The sequence below is a fragment of the Alligator mississippiensis genome, chromosome 1 (assembly GCF_030867095.1).
Source record: "Alligator mississippiensis isolate rAllMis1 chromosome 1, rAllMis1, whole genome shotgun sequence".
In the NCBI taxonomy this organism is placed as follows: Eukaryota; Metazoa; Chordata; order Crocodylia; family Alligatoridae; genus Alligator; species Alligator mississippiensis.
Genome location: NC_081824.1, coordinates 310,164,490 through 310,186,455, shown reverse-complemented (window position 1 = coordinate 310,186,455; position 21,966 = coordinate 310,164,490). Strand labels below are relative to the sequence as shown.

The following is a 21,966-nucleotide window of genomic DNA, read 5'->3' as shown; positions in this document are numbered from 1 at the left end:
GGTTTCGCAGCTGGTGCTTCCAGGGCATGCATGACCAATCTTGGGGGGGTGCATGTGCACTGCCTATGCATTTCCAATGGCTGTGGTGAAGAAAGCAGTGGCAGGGAGCTAGGCAGCAAGATTGCCCCTCAACATATAGCATGTGGACTCCCCTGAACTCCCTACACTGTGTTCCCTCTCTCCTATCACATGAGTACCCCCAGCCCCAAAAGGCAGCAGTAGCATTGACAGCTCTAGCCTGGAGCTGCAGCCTGAGTCAGAACCCAAGCCGCAGTTGCTGCCTGTCCCAGAGCTGTACTCAAATCTCAGATGAGACTCCTCCCTACAGGTTGATCACTTTATAGTTTCAGAGAAGAAACAGTTTTTTCCTCAAAATTCATTTGTTTGAGTCAGGCACACCATTTAATCTTACACGCATCTTATTTGCATGGTGTTACTTGCTACTTGGGTTTAAGTAAGCGTGTTTGAAATTATGGGGGAAAGGAAATGGGGTTTGGCATTTTGATCAAGTCTATATACCTATATCCATGAAGTTTCATGGTCTAATCAAAATATGCTTTACATATTCTGTTGTTCTTTACTACCTGGTGAAAAAATTAAATGAAAGGAAAATCTGGAAAGCTCACTTATGAAAAGAAGTCATAAGACATTATTTAAAGATGGGAAAAGTAAATAATAACCTGTAAATAATCTCATTACATAAAACTTGATGGTTGAGCTAGCATCCACTTGTCATTGTGTCAACCCCCAGCACAAAACCATCAGATATCCACCCACAATATTAAATGCTGTAGCTAAATTAATTTAGTTTTATATTTTGTATTTCATTATAGATACATGGACAATAAAAGCTATCTAAGGCAAATTCTTACAAGGTTGATTTGAGCAAAATGTAAGTAAATGCCAACAGCTCTATTTGTGAACTGCACTGTTATGCTTGTATACTGCAGACAATTTATTCTTAGATGATACAGTACACTCTGAGACCTTGGCAATAGGCTGTGTTTAATATGAAACAATGATTTAAATCAGACTTTGGTTGTTTAAACATATTTTTGTAATATTTTTCACTTAGATAATGCAGAAACAAATCCATGCGTCAAAATGTTCTAGTCAGAGATCAAGATAGAAACCCTGAGAAATACAAATATTCATATGAAACTGTCTATAAACTTGCTTATTATGTTTTTATTCATGCAACTTTGGAGGCATAGTGTCAGCTTTTTATCCAGGCTCTTTTCATTACTTCTCCCTGTTGGTGTTGTGGCACATGCTGTGAATGACCTCCAGAGATTCCTCAAGCTATATGCAGAGAGTAAATTGAATCTGAAAGCTTTATTAGACAAGTTTGTCTTTCAGCTTGTGTCTGATGTCAGCTGTATTGAAAAATAAAACTTCTCATGCAACTGGGTCCCAACCTTGAAAAATCACCCATCCAATAGTAAAAGATTCATCTGTGTGCTGTGCTGCTATTTGTTAAATGAGGCACATATGTAAAAAAAGGAAAAGACTTCTTAAAGTAAAAGCTAATCAAATGATGGAGTTGCCTCAAATTAAGTTGTCTGAGGACAGGATCTCTGCATGGCCCCCAATTTTCAATCACATAATCATGAGGCCAGCAGGGGTGGCCACTTGTAAGCCATTATAGTTGAGTAACTTATAAGAATCATTCATTCAAATGGCTCCAAAAAGCTTTTCAAAGAAAGCATTATTTTTTCCTTTACTCAAAGGTACACAGCACATAGAAGAAGGGGGTACAGGGAGATGGGACCTAGAAAGCTTCTTAAATATTCTCTTTGAATTTATGTGTGGTCTAACAAGAGTAAACTTTGCCAGCCAAGCTGGAACCTGCTGAAAGTATTACCTGATTAATAACTCTTCCCACTGGGCTCCAAGATATCCTGGTCTTTTCTACAGAAATCTCTTACCTTTGCAAGGAGACCACAGAGCAGTTCTCAAGTGGACTGAGTGATATGAATACAAAAGGTGGGGAAGAGGAGGGAGAGGAAGGGTGGGGGGAAGAAGGAGAGTGACAGTGCTGGGAGAAGCAAACAACAAAAGAACTCTTTGGACCAAAGGGGTCACAAAAGCTAATCCAGGTCATAGAATAAGAATCTGTAGCCCCCGATTAAACCATACTTATTGCAATCCAGTCTGTGGATGATTTTTTGACACCATTCAAACTAGTTTAAATTTTTTTGCTGCCCAAGAACAGCAACCCTGGGGTCAGCCATGGAATGTCCAGGAGGCTAAAGTGTGTCCGAGAAGGGTGGGGTTGTGTCTTTCTGCAGCTGATGTCGGATCAGTGTTCGGTCATTCTTATAACAATATCTGAGGTTCATTGCAACTCTAACAACGCCATATATGCCATCACCTGCTTATACTGTTCATCTGCTGTCTCTGTCAGACAGGCACAGTGTTCGTTGCATGCAAGAATGAATGAACGAACACCACTGGTATTCAAATCACTCACTCCACTTTACACGTTGCTCTATGCTTATCCTTCCACAGCATCTGATAAAGTTAAGTTGAGTTCAGAAAAGCATATGCTCTTTTTATATCTTACTTAGTTAGTTTATAAGGTGCATCTTCACCCTGCCTTCTGCCTGACTTCAGACTAACACAGCTAACTACCTCTCTAGTCTCTTACTTTGAGCATTGCTTTTCCTCTCATCTTCCCTTTCTATACTCCTTTGTTTTGACTTTCTGCAGCCAGGCAAGACATGATCACAGATAAACTGAGGTACACTTGATAGTTATAAAAAAAAATACATATGCTTCCCTCATTTCCACATGGTGTTGCTTCTTAAGTTATCACAAACTAAACAACATCAGACTTGGTCATTACTTGGAATGGGTGACCTCCAGTAAATATTGAGGTGCTGCTATGGGGTACTGGTTATTCCGTAAATTGAACTGGCTTTACCGGTGTCCAAAACGACTGCTTTGTGTGAGAAGGACGGGGGTTGGGGAGGAAGGAAAGAGGAATGAAGGGGGCAGGAGGATAATTTTCTGACAATATATGAAACTAAGGGCTTAGACGCTTGTCTGCTTTGACAGATGTAGTTGCTATTTTATTTTCAATTCCTAACCTTCCATATTCTTGTATAGTATAGCCATGCAGTGTGAAATGGCTCCATCTTCCACTGAGGAAGTGAATTCATTTTAATAACAGGTCAAATATGGATGGTCTCAACTGAGATGTGCAAACTCCCATCTTCTATAAGCATACATGTGGCATCCTCATTAGTACATTAATTCATCTCCTGTTCTCTAAATATGTATTCTGATGCACTAATGTCATCTTATCATATGCTTACAGTAAAATGAATAAAGCTTTAATTATGGCCCGTTTTAAAATTACTGATAAAGACAATTAAAAATACAGCATATATGTTCATGCAAACACAATGTATATTAAATGGAGAATGAGTGCTTCAGAAACAAAAAGCAGTGGAATACTCTTAAAGAAAGAATAGTTTTTGATAACCTGTATCATTGCCCAAAGATGATTTGCTGCTGCTGTTTTGTATTTTTTTTCTTATTTGTCCTGCAGAAAGCAACTGTCCTTGAATGCTAAATTATTCAACTATACAATTAGCAAGAAATATGTCTACAGATAGGCAACATAACTTCATTAGTGATGCTGTGAGAAGCTTAACTATTGAAATATTCCTGTAAGCTTTTTGTTATTTTAAGGTACATCTTTTTTTTTTTTTAATTTATATTTATTTAAAAGGAAAAAAAGGCAGTATCAATTTTGATGAGTTTTCACTGTTGATGGCATACAAACATGATTGTTGCAGCCCGTCTATGGTTTTCCCACAACTTTAAATGCACTAATAATATATGCATACTGGAGGCACAAGAGATCAGCTCTGTACCCTGGACATTGGTATCACAGGGCAGTGCTGGTAGCATGCCCAGTTTCCAACTGTGGGACAGCTATTTTAGAGCACTCCTGCTCAAAGGCTTACAATTTATTTTCCCATTGAGTTAGGTATGGACTGGCTGCTGGACCTCTTTTTTCAAATAAGATGGAGAAGGTCACTTAGGATCCATTCCCCAAAGGGAAAAATGCATTAGATAAAGGACTAATTCTTACCTATTATCAATTTGCTAAAATTTGGAATACTCTCCCCCAACTCCTGAAATGCAAATCCAAAGTGCCTGAGAAACCTGGAAATAATAGCTAGATCTTCAGTCAGTGTTTCTTCTCACTCCCAATTTCTCAAGCTAAAGAAGATAGGCAACTGGAAGGCCAAATAGGCAGTACAAGTGGCATTAGTTAACCAACAGGGCTTCAAAACCATGAAGTAAATATTTGTACTTCCTGAACTGTGAATGAATATGCAGTTTCTCCCTGACCTACTCACCTCTAGCCCCTGTTCCACTTTGTACCAGAGTTTTTACACAGGCTAAGTTTGTAAACTAAAAAACATTTTGCATTTTCAAATATATCAAAACACACATTCCTAATTAAGGGCTGTATTTTAAATTAACAGCTCATTCAAAATATGGTATCATTTTAAATAATGAATTAAAAAGAGTTTTACTATTACACTGACTCTGATTTCCCCTGCTCATTTTTATAGTTTTATAATTACATTTTCTTTCTTTCTTTCTCCCAAAGTGAAATACCCACAAAAATCAAAGAGAAAGCTGCTTGAATAAAAATTCAGAGAGAAAATGCAATTGACTATGCAAAATATTCTCACATGCATGAGTTAAACTAATGGTAAGAATAAAGAGAAATAATTTTAACCTAAACATGTCTAATTATGTTTGACTTATAGAAAATAGCAAACGAGTGATAGATTTGACTCATAAAAAGTAGCAAGAATTATTTCAAATAGAAGTAGGATTTTTTCAAATGTCCTATTATCTTTACATATTTGTCTTAGCAGTACCATTAAAAAAAGGGATTCTTCTAAAGTATTATTTACAAAATGTGCTTTCAGATATGCCTTGCTGAACAAAAAAGTGGCCAAAAAATTTGCACAGGCTTGTTAAAATGAATCTATAGCTAAACAGAAACAAATCATGGAAAATGTCATTCAAAAAAGGGTGAAAGTTATGAATGCAAGAAGAGAGGACACTGGCACTGTTTTGCAAATCTCAGTATAATATATGCTATCAAATAAACATTTTCCTCATATAGTAAACACAAACACATATGCAGCAGTTTCAGATGAAAGATGGCATGCTGATAGATAAAGGCATTCTTGAAATTAGTCTCTACTGTGTAATAACACACTACACAGCCAGAAAAGCCCTGCATTTCCTTCTGTTTGTAATGTTTTTCATACTGCTGGCTATGTGAAGCATGGGGTATGTTTGGTTAGTGATGTTCACATAATTTCAAGTTCCAAATGTCAAGTATGGATACCTAGCACAATCTGCTTTTGAATCATCCTGTCTTGGAAGTCAAGCTTAGCTAAAGTTTCTGACACCCTTCAGCTAAGTACATTTTCCTAGCTGGAAAAGTAGTTTTCTGTTCATTATGCCTGAAGGCATACTGGCCCAGTGGGATATTAGGGACATTTTGTAGTACTTTCTCCATGTCCAAGAAATTATTACAGAAAGGCTCACATGGGCACAGAAATCATTATAAACACAACTCTAACCCTGTTCTCCACCCCTGCTTCCAAAGAAGATAGTCACAGGATGTATATTTGCCAACCCCCCCTCCCCGGCAAGAACTCTGTAACTGGAGTAGACAGTGACATTTGACAGCATCACAAGGACCAGCCACTTATTTTATCATTCTCTTCTTTGCTTTGACATACAGGCTAAGTACAGAGGTTTAAAAACCCTGAGGCAGAACTGATTCAATCTTCACATGTTTCTTTAAGCTGTGTAGACTGAACCAATAATGAAGTGAACCAATGTTCACTTTTCCTTCTGGAAAGGCAGCCAGAGGCCTGCAGTGACCCAGGCCAAAAGCTGGGGGGCACTAAAGCACACCTCCCAGCCTGCAGGCCACTGCTGAGGACACCTGAATGCCGCTGAGCCAGGATTATATGCCCACACACACCCCCTACCTCTTGCTGTCTCCTGCTGTTGTGGGGAGGGGGACGAGAGGGGAAGAACGGTCCATCCAGCCTGGACCTGGAGACAGGCATTGGCCCACATGGGGGGATCCCTCTGTCTCAGTGGGGGTTCCCTGCCTCTGGCTGGGTCACCAGACAGCCCTGCAGCCAGAGCAGAGGGGAATCCCTCCACCTTTTACTTTGGGGTTGGCATAGCCCTGCCCCCAGGAGGAAGAAGGGGGAAGTCTCTGCAGCCCCGGGCTTTGGGCTGAGCAGGGTATCAGCCCACATGAGAGATGGGTAGGGATACATTTCCCACTGCTCCAGCCCCAGGGCTCTGTCTAGGAACCCAGGCAGGGGCACGATCCCCACCTGGGCTGATGCTGGGCTCCAGCTTGTGCCAGTCCCGGATTTGCGGGACTTCTTTCCCCACTCCTACCTGCATGTAAGTGACGCACACTGGCCCAGCCAAGTGGGGGAGGGTAGAAAACTTGCACAGGGATGGGCTGGAGAGGGGGGAAGGATGCTCTGTTTTCCTCCCACCCCACTGGGTTGACAGGTACAGGAAGGACCAGGGCTGTAAAACAGAGGCTTTGCTGCCTCCACTCTGTGACAGCCTGGGGGTGGGGCCAGCCCTGCTAAGTTGGAGCAGACAGAACAGGCCAAGGCTAGCCCAACCACTATGAGAGGGGTGCTTGTGGGGGGGGGGGGGGTGCAAAGCATCCTGGAATGCTGAGGGAATTGTGTCAGGAAGGGATCTGGGACAGAAGTTTGCTAGATGTTTTTAACTTAAATCAGTTAAGTCTGATACTACATCCATCCAGGTCTATCTTAAACTAGTTTTGGCCATTTTGAAACCAGTCTATGTTAACTGAACTTCTTTTCTGTTACAGCTTTAAAGCAGTTTCCAATCACTTATACTGGTTTGTGTGTAATTTCTGTCCCTAACCACAAATGTGAACACAACTAAATTCTGGTTGCTATAAAAGTTTCTATAGAATCAATAATTGAATGATAATCAACAAGAGGTACTGTCACTGCGCCACCGAGTGTTTTTCAAACTATGTTGGTTAGTCATCTTTACCTCTGGGTTCTAGTTTTATAAGACAATTTTTCATTGCGACTGGGAACTTACATAGTAATTGGTGCCCTCTCTTTGAAGGTCTGTGTCAGTTTCCTTTTAGGTTCACATATGAAAATCCTGATTTCACTAAAGTCACTGGCAAAACTCCCACTGATGATTTGAATAGTTTCAAGCTAGTATTTTATGTTAGTTAAAAACCATGAGGAACTCTCAACATTTTATTTTATTTTTTTTATTACTTATATACAATTTGCCTAAAGGCAGGGTGGGCATATTTGGTTACATTTGCAAAGTGTTGGAAAACTACGAAGTTTTGATATGAGGGAATCTAACTTGTTTTAAATGGCCAGTATGAACAAGACCAGCAAAACAAAACTAGCACAGGCATGGGATAAAGATTTTTTCTTAAATGGTACTATCACTTGAGGTCATACTCTGGCCCTGAAACTTTAAGATGCTGAACTAAAACTATATGTTAATACTAGCCAATTGCCTGTCAAGAATGATGAGGTGGGGGCAGGGGGCTGGGAGGGAGTGCTGCCACTTAACCCCACCTGCTGCTGCTGTTCTGCCTCTTGCAGGGAGCGGGGTGGGGGAGCCAAGGTCAGTGCTGCTGGCCTTGGCTCCCCCACCCCCTGTCCGGTCCTTGGTATGGCTTCATGGTGGCACTCCTCCATACTTGGAGCATGGTGGTGGAATCATGGCAGCGCTCCCCCATGCGTGAAGCATTCTGATTGACTGTTTCTGTCAGCCAATCAGAGTGCAAATAGTGTTAGAGATAGACAGACAGACAGACAGACAGACAGATGGACAGAATTAGGCTTTTATAATATTAGAGTGGTCTTCAAATACAATTTGATAACTGACCACACAGAGCCTGAGAAACACCAAGAAGTAAAATGAGTTCAGAAGTCAAGCAGTCTAAGAGCTGTAACCAGTCTGTGAGCTGTAACAGCAGTCAGTGACCGGGGGTGGGGCAGGGGTCCCCTGGCAGCCGATCACGCTGATGGGGGGTGGGGGAGGGTTCCCTGGCAGCCAATAGTGCTGACTGGGGGAGATCCCTCGTGACTGATCTCACTCACCAAAAAGCAGCCACTCTACTTCCAGAAGACCCGTGGCCAGTTCCAGAAGCAGCACAGCCACTTCTGCTGGTGGCCCCACTCCCTGGCCGGCACTTGTGGGGGGGCACCGGCACTCCCACCTGCTACCCTGCTCGTTGCCTAAACAGGGAGCACGGCCTGACAGGGGGTACATCAGTGCTCTCAGGGGGTGCACGTGCACCCCTGTGCATCCCCTACATGTCGCCACTGGCTGTAACCATAGAAGTTGACTGCGGTTACTGAACATCTGTATAACTATGTTGAATAAAAATCTAGTTCAGGCTTCCATCAACTTACATCTCTTTTCTAATTGCAGCTCTGCACAAGTTCATGAAAATGACTATAGAATGATTTTAAATAGTTGAAAACAAGGGAATACTATTCTTAGCTGCAAAACTATATTTGAGAAATAAGGCATATATTCTTTACGTTAAAAAATAAATAAATACAGAACTAGAATCTGTATTAATGCTGTTTTCTGCCCTTGCAGAAAAGAGCACCTTTTTCTCAATGGACTATATTCATTAGGTTTTCTTTGTGAAATCAAAGGACTTGTTAAATATCATGAACAGCTGACTAACTGCATCCCACTTCCTGAAGTTTCACTTGAAATGGGCAAATGGCAGCTAGAACAGATATAACATTTACAGTAATGGTACTGCAATAAATTGTCTCATATAAAGAGGAATCATGAATTGGTACCATGAGTACAGGTTCAAATTTTAAGTGCTCCTGGCACAAGGGAGAAAAATCAATCATAGTTCCTGCCTAATCCCTTATAAAAAAGGAGCACTTTCATTTTATGCATCTGTTGTTTCATCTCCTGCATCTGAGAAGTGCTGGTAATTCACATTCTATATTCAAAAGTAAGGTACATAAATAATTTTGCAATCCTGAGATTAATGATAATGAGTTAGTGTGGGAATCTCTTCTTTTTTGTTCTTTCCATTTCCATTGCAGCAGCAAGTTTACAGCTCATAAAAAGAAATGAATCTGACATAACCAGCTGACATACAAAACCTGACATAGTAAGTTTAGCAGCCCAGCATGACAAAAAATGCTTACACATCTTGTTCAGTCTGGCCATCTCATCCTCAGACCTGCCTCACAACTCTCTATGGAATCAATGCAAGGTAGTTTCCTTGCTTTAAAAAGAGAGACAGAAAAAAACACACAATTGCTTAAAACCATTAGTGGAGCTTACTTCTTGCAATGAATTTGAAGCCTGACATGGGAACCCTGATAGCACCGAAACCCTGACAGAATTAACTGAAACTTGTTTTGCTAAATTTGTACATAAAAATGAACAAATGAGAGATGTCTGCTTTGCTTGAATTGATCCGTCACTGGCAGGTTTTGACAGAGGCATGGCTAGCTGACTAATCTGCCTATCTTTTGATCTGATTGATCTTTTGATTCAAAATCAAGGGAGTCATCTTAGTCCTGTCTATAAAAGTGGTTCTCAACTTTTTTAGACTTGAGGCACCTCTTGCAAAATGCCAGCTCTTCGTTTTGACAGTTTTTTTTGAAAACGGGGAAATAATAGATAAGTTCTTCTATTGCAAAGAACTTGGAAAGACTATAACACGTCAGAATTTGTTCAACACTATGGATTCCTATTTGAAATCTCTGGGTTTATCTTGTGAATAATTTTTGCACACCTAACAGTGCTAACATTGACTGGCACCATGCAGGACCCTCGAAAGGATTCTAAGGCAGCCCAGGGTGCCATGGCACTTTGGTTGAGAATCACTGGTCTAAATGGAGTTGTTCCCTGAATATCAGGTATTATCTTTATGGGCGTACTAGTCTCTGCTGCAGGGCACGGGTTTCTCCACCATCAGCTTTTGATGTATATTTTCTGTAAAATAATGGTTCGTAAAAAAGGCACTTGGGAAAAATAAAGGGGGGGAAAAAAACACACCAAAATTAATTCAGATATCCTTCCCTCTTCTATTCACTATATGTTCCTCTTTCTGATCCATAACTTGACAGCACTAATAGTCTTTCCCTTCCAATGAAAGAGGAACATTTTTGAAGTGCCCCTGATTACTAAAGGTACAGACAGAAGTGACCATTTTCACTTGATCTGGCCACAGAAAGCAGCTTATAGCTATGACCGAATACAAGTGCACAGCTGCAAACAGCTTGAAAAATGGCTGATCAGGTAAAAATCTAACCCCCCATTGCATGAGGTATCAGATAAAGACGTTTCAAAATGTAGCATCTTCTGTAACTTGTGTCTACTGAGCAACCAGCCTGTTGCTGTTTATAGAATGGGAGTGGAGAAAAGGAGCAGAGGGAGTTCAACCTGGGTTTTTTTCAGCCCCCTAGAGGGTGGAGTGGGTGTATTGAAGACTCCCGGGGGGCTCCAATTTACCCACCCCAAATCTCAGCACCAACTGGGGAGCCCCAAGAACAAGGCCCTTCTGATTCTGAAAATAGCAAGCACTGGCAGAGAGCCCTGGCCAATGCTATGGGAACCTGGCTGCAGACTCCCAGCCCATAGCTAAATTCCCCTCCCCCCCTGGAACCAACAGCAAAGTTCTGTTTGGTCTAGGGTAGGACTGTAATGCTTTGCAGAAATTGTTCTGAGTTACATCTGGGAGCTGCACTTCTGTCTACACCCTAACAGTGCTTAAAAAGAACAATTTTAAACACCTTCTATAAACAAATGGGCAGTACATCTTAATGCAACTTGCAGAGGGAGCATACCAGACCACAGAAAAAAAAGAATGAAAAAATGAGTAAAAAATCAGAGCAACCACTTTTCTTGTTTCGTATATTTAGACAGAGATTTTCAAAGGATGACGAGTGGATTCAGGTCCCCTACTTCTGTTTCACCTTTTTAAATGTACATCTGTAAAATCATTTCAAGAACAACCACACTGAAATACTTACAGACTTCTGAAGCAGGTTTCCTCTTTAGTTCTTGAATTAAATGGTTGATTGCTGTCCAGTTGACAGTTAATTCTTCTAATTTTTTCTAGAATAGGAAAGTAAGGCTATTATTCATCTATAAGCATTAAGAAAAGAAATAGCATTTCCTGTTTGAAAGACTAGTCTGTGATACTGTCACTTCAAACATATATTAATACCTTTTCTACAGCATGCTTGCTGTCATTTCATGTCCAAATGCAGTATCTCTATCCCTGTATAAATATAGCATTTCCATACTCAGAGACTATACGACTTCACAAATCTTGACACTTGAAGTAATTTGTAGTAATGAGGATAAGGGGGATAACTTATATCCAAGTGAGGATATATATATTAGATTTGATTTATCCAAGTTTTATTAGCAGGAATTTGGGTTGTTTGTGATGTTTAATAAGCAGTGCATCTCAAGTGGACTTAAACTATTTTTTCTATGCACAATAATGGCATGACTTTAAAGTGTCATTTCTCAAGATATTCTAGAACCATAGCTCGAATCATATAAATTGGTATAAGTGACCAAAAACTAGTCTGTGGTGGCCAGAGCCAGAGGGGTTACTATCACGAGCAATAAATATATGCTCTTGGAGACATCCAGGCAATTGTCTAGCAGTTAAGATTAGCTAATGCAAAGCTTGCAAGTTTGCAACCCACAAGTGGAATTTGTCTGTCAGAATTTAACCAAAGCATTGAATCTAACTGTGTGCACTGATCATGGCCCCCAAAATAAGCAAAACTACAAGATTAGCTGATCTAACAGGATTTTTAAAGGTCAGCCATAACAAGATCTGACCACCTAATATAATTAACACATTCCAAGGAATCCAAGGAATAAGAAATCAAGGGGTTGAGTTTGGGTAGAGTAATGCTAATTTCAAACCTCAAAGTAATGTGGTGTAATTTGCTTATTGGGTGAACTCGAGTTTGAGCGGTAACCTTTCATGATAATTTCTAACACCTTTTAATCCCATAAAGTAACAGCTATAGGGCAAGATTGTGAGTGGCTCTAAAACCAACAGATAAGCATAACATAAGGCATAAAGGAATGCGCATGTCAAGTAAGCAGTTTGAAGGATGGGACAGAAGGACCATCACTGTACCAAGCCTGAACCCTGGACTCCCAGTGTGAGCGAGGACTGGATCCTGACCAAGGGACTTTCCAGGTGACCCCTCAGACAGCGCTGATCGGGGATGCCTGACTTCGCTGGAACAACTTGGTGCGTACCTGGCATAGAGGGACTGCCGATAAATTGCCAATCCCCTGAGGGAACTCTTTGTCATTTTGTCTATCTGTTGTTGTTATTTACTAATTAGCTCTTTATTATTGTACTATTTGTTTGTTGCATTAACTTTTCTGTTAACTGTTGTATGCTAAGCTATAAGTAAATTTGCCTTTACTTCACTCCCGACTCGCCTCCTTGATCCCGAACCCAGCAGCCTAACGGCTGATACACTCACAGTGCCTAGCCGGCCTGTGACACCAGTCTACACCCATAACAGAACAGAAGTTCAATGCACATAGACTGGTTTAAAAATGGAGGAACCCAGTCTATGTAGACATGGACTGATGTGCACTCAAACTTAATCTGATTTAGGTTAGACCAGTCTCTCAAACTTGTGTACCAGATCCCCTATTGATTCATGCAATGTCACTGTCCGCTGGAATGCCAGATGCCTTTGTGGCCCCCGACTAACCTCCCCTCACAGGGAAATGCACTAGTACTCGCCCTGTACTCAAGTGCTCTGACTGATTGCCTCTTAGAGCTCAGCACCAGTGGCAGCTGGCAGCAGAATGTGCCCGGTGGCCTAGGAGGGTCGTGCTGGGCAACAGGGAAAGGAGAACTCCACATCCTCCTGCTGTCGCTTGCCATTCACTGGCGCACTGAGGAGACTAATGCTTCCCTCAGCAGATCTTTCCTTGCACATGCCTCCTAAACTGCCCCATGTGCCCTGCTGCCAGCTGCCACTGGTACCAAGGCTCATGCAGGGACACAGACCCCTGCTGGCTGGCAGCAGCTGGCAGTATACAGGCCGGGGCAGATCAGCTGATGCAAGGACCTGCAGTGCTGATCCTGGGGTGGGGGAGGGGCCCTACAGCTGATGTGCCCTGGGCCTGTATGCTCCTCCAGCCAGCTCTGATATGGGGCCAGGGCAGATCAGCTTGTGCAGGGACCCTCCTCCCCCAGACTGGCATGCTTGCCCCCTTGCTCACTCCCCATGATGCCGGCGGGGCTCCCAGGGACTTGCAAGCCCCTGGGACCTGAGCCCAGTGCGGGGGGGAGAGCACAGTCCCAGGCCTGCACCCAACCCCCCACACTGGGCTGTAAGCCACTGGGACCCCCTACTGGTGCCACAGACAGTGGGTGGGGGGGGGCAGGTGTGCCAATCTGGGGTGGGGAGGGTCCCTGCACAAACTGATCTGTCCTAGCCCTGTACCAGAGCTGGCTGGAGGAGGGTGTGGGTCCAGGAGAGAGAAGCTGGTGTGGAGACCCTCCCCTTCTCTGGGATCAGGGCGGTCGGTCCCCACACCAGCTGATCTGCCCTGGTCCAGTGCCACTGGCCCCAGGCTGCAGCACCTGTGTCCTGTCAGTTGGCAGGCAGATCAGGGACCTGCCAGCACTCCTGGGAGGGCTGTGGGGGCTGTGCCAGAGTCCTCCCGGGGTGCAAACCCCCAAGCTGCCTGCCAGGTGATGGGAGCTGGTTGCTGCTGCTTGGGCCTGGTGGCAGCATAGATCTTCCCGGCACCAGTCCCAGGTGGCTGCACCCGGCTTCTCTCATCTGGCAAGCAGATTGGTGGCTTGCATCCCCAGGTGGACTCTGGAACAGCCCCTGCAGCCCTCCTGGGGGTGCCAGCAAGCCTTTGATCTGCCTGCCTGCTGCATTTTATGCTTCCCCATAATAAGTATGGGCGAAACTTAGAAAAAGCATTGAAACAGCAAAACAGTTTTGACAAAACAAAACACAACAGTGGTTTTTAAATGAAATGAAACTCAAAATGAAACACCATTCTGTTGAAACATTGAAACTGAAGCCCTGTTTCTCACAGCCCTACTAACTACCTCTCTGTACAAGCAGTCCTTGACTTACAACGTTTCAAGTTACAACACTTCGCACTTACAAGGTTTATAAATTGACACCCTGTTTAACTTTCTGATGTCAGTTTTGACTTTATAACGCTTGATCCAATGTGATGCCAACAAGTTTGCTGCATCGCCCATCTCCCTGGAGAACATCTGTTCAAACTTCCTTGGACACTTTCTTTAAGAAAGCAGCCAAGACTCTTAAGAAGACTCCAGCCAAGAACCCTTCTAAAAGTCCAACCAATAGCCCTTCAAAAAGTTTAGCAAAGTCACCTCAAAGAAGTCCCTCCAAATCAATATGATTGCTATGTACAATATGAATACACTAATGTAGCTATATTACTCATCTAGAACTGAGTACAAAATTCTGGGTTATTTTTGGTGAAAATAGGATATTGGGTCTTGGTTCAGGAACCAATCCCCCATTGATAACATAGTTTTCTATAGGAAAATTGGCTCCGAGTTGCAACATTTCAACTTAAGACATGGGTTCCAGGAACCAATTGTGTCATAACTCCAAGGACTGCTTATTCTTCAAAATATCCAGATTCTTCAAGTCAAAAATAGGCAACCTACATCCCATAGGCCAGATCGGGCCCACAGAGCCATTTCATTTGGCCTGCAAACATGGGGCTTTGGCAGTGGAGGCTTTCAGCAGCAGTTGTTTACCCCTGCTGCTGCAGGGAAAAGCAACGGCAATGCAAGTTTCCCCATGTTCCTATGGGGGAAATGGCAGTGACAAGCACTTTCCCTGAGTCTCCATGGGGGAAAGTGGCAGCTTCAGGTATTTTCCTTGTGCCACTGTGGGAAAAGTAGTGATGGTGGCTAGGTCTGACAACCAACCCACCCACCCATTTCTGACCTAAACTGGTTCAATCTGGTCTACAGCCTTAAAAGTTTGCCCACCACTGCTCTAAGTAAATCTCTCACCTGTAACCTGGGGGTTACAATGGACAGTAAGCTAAATATGAGCCAACAGTGTGCCCCTGTTGTGAAGAAGGCTAACGGCATACTAGGCTGCATTAGTAGGAGTGCTGCCAGCAGATCAAGAGAAGTGATTATTCCCCTCTATTCAGCATTGGCAAGACCACATCTGGAGTACTGCATTCAGTTTTAGCCACCAACTACAGAAAGGATGTGGACAAGTTGTAAAGAGTCCAGCAGAGGACAACAAAAATGGTTAGGGGGCTGAGGCACATGACTTCTAAAGAAAGAGGGAAAGATCCCAGAGGGAACTGGGCTTATTTAGTCTGAAGAAGAGAAGACTGATTTAATAGCAGTCTTCAAGTACCTGAAGGGTGGTTCCAAAGAGGATGGAGCACATAAAAACTGAAGCAGAAGGTGGCAGACGACAGAATAAGGAGTAGTGGTCTCAAGTTGCATTAAGGAAAGTTTTGGTTAGATATTAGGAAGACCTTTCTTACTAGGAGGGTAGTAAAACACTGGAACAGGTTACCCAGGGAGGTGGCGGACTTTCTATCCTTGGAGGTTTTTAAGGCCTGGCTAAACAAAGGTTTGGCTGAGATGACCTAGTTGAGGATGGTCCAGCTTTGAGCAGGAGGTTGGATTAGATGACCTACTGAGGTCCCTTCCAACCCTAGTTTTCTATGATTCTATGATTTGGCTACTCTAAACTCCAAATTCTTGAATCCACAACAATCCACCACTGCAGGTACAGCAAATTAGCTCAATGGCTTTACATTTTTCATTTATTTAATAGGAACATGTTTGTGAAACTGAATCAAATGCAATAGTTGTTGTGTACATTTAGAAACCTTTTAAAACAGTACATTGACTTTAAATTTAGGCACAGGTTGTAGTGCAGAAGGTTCAGAAACTCACAGCTATGGTAGCACCAGAACATCTGTATCAAGATGCAAATATAGAGGAAGGTAACGTATAATGGCTTGAGTACAGGACTAAGAACAAAGAAAATAAGGTTATTCATGTGGCCTGACTCCTAATGTTATCTTAGGTAAGACAGTTGCTTTCCCTCTCATCACATAAGTATAGGTATACATATTGCATATATAATATATATTGCATATGCTCACACTTCTGCCTCAGTTTTTATATTTGTAAGCTTGGGATAAGACATACGCTAAATCTTGGTAGTGGGAAGATAGATAAAGTGCTTGAACATGTAATACTTGAACCCAGTTACTAACCACTTGATCGCAGTACCTATCTGACATTGTGATCTATGTTCTATGTATAATTATTACCACTGGCACATTATAAATGAAACACACACTCACAAGTTCCCAGATTAGGTTATTTAATAAAATGTCTCTCAAAACTGTAAAAAAAAAAGTCACAGGAATAAATACAATATTTTTTGTTAAGGATTCACATTTTCTATTTAATTCTCTACCATGTCTATTGTCATCTACTCAATGACCTTTGTATAAGGCAACATCAAGTCTGCCAAACCTCACTCTCATTGCTGAAAATAATTGTTCAGCCCTAGCCTGCAAAATTAACATTACACTTCACAGTTTTCTCAAAATGTATTAAACATCGTTCATGATACTGGCACCAAACTGTCACTCTGACTTCTAGTGACATAACTATTAAATCTCCTTAACATCACCAAGCAACATTTATATAATATTATAGGCTTAAAGCAGTGCTTTCTAAATACATGAGAGAAGAAAACAAAAACAGTTCCCTGATCCTAGGAACTTTGGGGGCTACAAACAAAACAATTGTTGAAGCATGCTTAATTAATGAACTAATAAGTTACTAGCATCTTGTAACTTAAAATTGAAACATTATTTGAAACATAATTCTCTACAAGCATGGCAGTTGATATAGCATGTTCTGCCATCAAGAATTCATGGAAAAGAACAAAGAAAAAGCTCTAAAGGAAAATAAGCTAGATAATGAGAAGCTTATCAAAGAACAAGTCATCCCTGTCTGAGAGACAAGATTTTTGTATGGAAAGGACAGACCATATATCTAAATGATCCAAACTGTATTTACTAGACAGTCATTTTGATGGTAGTGAAACATTAAGGCATCTAGTAAAATTACATGGTCATATACAGAAAATGTGGCAAAAGTGTTTATTTGAAAAGGTAGATGGTTTAATTTAGGTAATTAAAAACAGTTGAGAGAATGAAACATCTCCAGCTGCAATTGACTGTAACAGAAAATGACTAATAATGCTGTCATTTTGCAATTCATATCTGATTAAATGATAGCTGGCAGATTGTAATTGCCCTCTTGTGTTCTTGTCCTCAGTTATTAATTTGTGTCAAAGGTTGGAAGAAATGAACTCATGACCAGAAGAGGGAAGGAAATAACATCTTGCTTTATTGCATTCAAAGTGATAAAAGTGAAGAAAAAAGTACTGTTCTAGAAAGCCTAAAGTATTTGTGAATCAACTGGGCCACCACTTCTGACAATCATCAGAGGAAAATGATGGGACTATTAGCAGGAATCCTGTAAACTGTTTATGCATAGAGCATACTAATATGCATCAGAGATGTTTATAGATAAGTTTTGAGATTTAATTTAATATATGTGAAGCAGGCAGTACTAATTATTGTTTAGGGTGCTCAACAGTTATCACTTTAAGACCTAGTTTTCCATTGCTTATAATTTGCTAGGTTTTAACAGCCACTACCCACCATGCTTTGAAGGTGTGGCTTAACAATATTCAGAAGGTAGTACTTGTGTCAGTGATATGTCTTTTATTACCTCTATAAAAATCCACTCAAATACACCTAGTCGGAGGCCTTTAAAAAAACACAACTCGCACATACTCAGTAGAGACTTGTTGATCTTGATTATCTCCAAAGACTCTATTCTCTTCTCATGTTCCAATCTAACTATTCCTAGTACTGGTTACACTGTACATGGGCCACATCTTTAGAGCAGGGGTGTCAAATTCACCAGGCCCCATGGGCCAGAGAAGTAGTGCAGGGTCAATCTGTGGGTTGGCCTGGGCCTGCAGACCAGCTCCATTCACCAGATCCTGTGTACAGGGCTAGTCTGGAGCATGTACCACATTCCACACAGGATCTGGCCCTGTGTGCCGCAAGCAGTGTAAGTCCAATCCAAGATGCAAGGGAGGCACCAGGACCTGGATGATAGGATACTTGGGCCAGATCTAGTTCTTGGGCCATAACTTTGACACCCTTGCTTTAAAGAAATTGAGTAGGTGCTAGCCAGAGGTTATAGGGGCTCAACAAGGATCCTACAATGGATGCTCTGGATTGGAATGGAGCTGATAATTAGTAAGACTGGGACTGACATATGGGGAAGAAAGGTTTGGACTGGCTCAGCTGTGCTTTGAATGAGGTAAGAGTCCTGTTGAAAAAACAACTACATGTTATTGTGTACTTTTGTATTATATCCTGACGCATAAACACAAGGGGCAGAAATAAGATTGTACAGGCAATCTTAGTCCTGACTTTTACTAGATGTTGAAAACTAAAACAGGAAAACTAAAACATTAAGAAAGTAATTCCAGATCCCTGGCATAGTATATTCCCAATTCTATGACTTACTACACAATAGAGCATTTACCTTAACAGGTTGGTCAATTAATTGAACGATAGAATATAATGAAAAAAGTGAAATGCAATTAGAGGTCGACTAGAAATGAACCAATAGTTACTAACTTATGGTTAATCAATAGAGGCAAGATTTTGTATCATTGTCGAAACTACTACTCAAGACAGGCCGCTACTGAAAACTGGACAAGGCAGAGCTAATTACATTCCAGTAAAATCATCATTAGGACTGGTAATGTCAAAAGGATGTGGGTACATGTGAAGATGTACAGTGATATGTACCATAATTTATTAAACCTGGTTGGTAATTTCTAAATAAAAAGGCTATAGTTAAACCAACTCCTTGAACATAGCAATTTCTGTTCTGGGTCCTCATACACAGGCTAGCATACAAACTAAATGCCAAAGAAGCATATATTCATAGGCTGTTGCTATTGGTGCTAACACCTTACTTATTAAGATTTGAAACAAGGTCTGAAGACTATAACTGCACTCATACCAAGTGTATAAATGCAATTATCACACTGAGACCTTTGTTCCATCATCCACTTAATGTACAGATGACAAGTTCCTATTCAGAACAATAATAGCTGCCCTGTTAGCTGAGAAAAATGAACAATACCGACTCTAAACTGTATTTGTACACTTTCATTAGGATGCTATTAGCTTTAAAACACCTTGAATTCACCTCTATGGGTATTTTTGAAAGGTTTCCAATTCTAAGTTGTAAAGAGAATTCACCATTTTTAAAAAGAACAAATACCAAGGGGGAAACAGTTCTCAACTTCTCTGGGAGGAGAAAAAAGAAACCAAAATATTATTAAATATATATTAATTATTGATGTGGAGATGAAGAGGATTTGTCTGTTCATGTAAGTGGATATTTATTGGTAGCATTTAAAAGAGCCTTAAAAATTTTTAAATGGTAGAGAAATAAAATATATTTCAGACAACTAAATACAAGCTGCAGAACCAAAAGGGAAATTCTCTGTAAGGTCACATATAGTAACAGTAACATGGTTTGCAAGGACAAACTGCTTTTGTATAATAAGGTTATTGACCTGTGCAGGTTTGGAGAAGCTATCAATATGAGGTTGAACATTGCTCTCTCTCCACCCTGCAAGAGGCAATTGTAATAGAAATAGGACAAATCAATAAGTGACTATTAGATGCTCCAATAGACATTTTATCAAAGTCTCTAGTAATAATTTGTTGTCTATTACAAAAAGTAAGCAATCAAGTATACATGAAATAGCATGTGTCACCAAGCCATACTTCATGACTCTCTCTGAAGGTTACAACCAGAATGATGACATCCCTTCTCTTATATCAAAAGATAGGTGAACTTTAATGGGGAGGCCAGTGATGACCTGGATCAGTCATTCTCAGCCTTTTTAGATCTCTCTGGAAATGCCAGATCCTAGTTTATACTCATTTTTTGACTATGGAAAAACAGTCAAATAATTATTCTGTTCTATTTTTTTGACTAGGTAGGAGAACACCAAAAGAAGAACTTGCTGTCACAACATACAATTATTTCTAACTGTGAGCATAACATTATTCCTGGCTATGCTATCACAGAACAGAGCCAATACTAGTATCCAAGTTCTTTCATTGATTTTAAAACAGAGCACATCAAGGACAAGTGTACAACAGGGGAAGCATATCCCATTATGCAGTAATGGATATTACGAAAGGTTGCTTCATTACCTTTAGAGGATGAGTGGCTGGTTTTTCCTTATATAAAAGACGCCCTCTAGACAAAATCCCTTCCACATTCGGCTGTTTGTCTTGAACTGCTGCTTCTGTTTCCTGGAAAACAAAAACGTATGCTGTGTATATTAGCCATAGAATGATCAATTAAATCACAAAATATTAAATCTCCATAGGCAACTATATACACCCAATAGATAAGTTTTTGTTTTGGATGTAGATTTACAGATTTAGCAACCGTGGACAAATGGGGTCAATGAAAAATAAAAAGGGATTAAAAAAAGAATAAAATAAACCAGTACATCCTGTCAGGCATGAAGGTCCCAATAAAACTAGTATAGAAACCAGCATAAATTCACAATAGAAAGAACAGGTATCTGAAATCTGTTTCAAACTGCCTCATTGCCCTATTTTACATTAAAAAAAATATTGGAAACTAGTAGAAGGAATATTTTATCCCTACCGTAGAGGACACCTTGCTCATTTGATCAAGTGCTGTTGAGTAATTTATGCAAGTTTCTCAATATTTTATAACGCAACGTTCAAACTTGATAAAACCAAAACAGCTGACTAAAAACAGAACTCCTAAAACCATATTAAGGCATCTCTTCTTAGAGGGAAGGAAGAGGAGTACTGAATTTACAAAAAACTTCCACATTTTCAGGTTTTCTAAAGGCTTCCAAGTTGTCTATGAAAATATGCATTAGGTGGAACACTGCACATAGGTAATTTAAAAGCACACAAAATCCTTTCAAGTTTGAACTAAAAAGAAGGTGAAGAAAAGAAATTTCACATGCAGTGTGAAATATATGGGCTCCATTCTTCAATTTGAAAAGAGTATCAAATGAGATAGAAAAATGGAGCAATATCTTAGAGATCCAACTGAGTTTAGGGATTTTTTCTTCTCCTTTCTCCCTCTAATCTGTAGTTTGCGTAAACTTTACAGCTTGTCCAAATGGGTTTCTATTTTCTGCTTGCAATACCAGTGGCCATCCAATGACTCTCCATCTTTATTTTCTGCCTACAGTCTAAGTCATCATTACTTTGACAGCAGGCAAAATTGTATGCCAAGCTCTTCACTGTTTAGATGGCTCAGCCACCTCATTTCATTGATGGAAATCTGTAAAATGCTACTACTTTTTCCTCTGGTCTGCATTTCACTTGTTCAAATCAATGTCATTCTACACATCAAAGGACTATATCCTTCCTCAGTTTTAAACTGTCACGAGAAAAGGAATCTAAAATGCTTTCTTGAAATTCTGTATGCAAAACGTTCTGAACAGTACAGTAAAATTACACTTTATGTCCAGGAATCCACAGCTTTCTAAAAGTTGTTTATAAATCCAAAATAAGACAAAACTTGTTAAGTTTCTTGCAGGGCTATTTTAAATACTTGCATGTCATTGATTCTTGTTATCTATTTGCAATTTGAATGAAAGATTCCAAAGATTCTTGCTCTGAAATTACAGCTGATTTATTTTTGCCACACATCACTAT

The 21,966-nt window shown here is 40.7% G+C and overlaps 1 protein-coding gene across 11 annotated transcripts in view; it reads right to left on the bottom strand.

Annotated features, from left to right (window-relative positions):
* DMD (dystrophin) overlaps positions 1–21,966 on the bottom strand; it is a 2,172,325-nt gene that overhangs the window by 585,061 nt on the left and 1,565,298 nt on the right. For all 11 annotated transcript variants that reach the window (XM_059720821.1, XM_059720816.1, XM_059720817.1 and 8 more), the window contains 2 exons: positions 20,467–20,568; positions 11,118–11,202 (listed from right to left, as the gene is read on the bottom strand). In XM_059720821.1, coding sequence (XP_059576804.1) covers positions 11,118–11,202; positions 20,467–20,568 — 187 coding nt within the window. The remainder of the gene's footprint in view (positions 1–11,117; positions 11,203–20,466; positions 20,569–21,966) is intronic.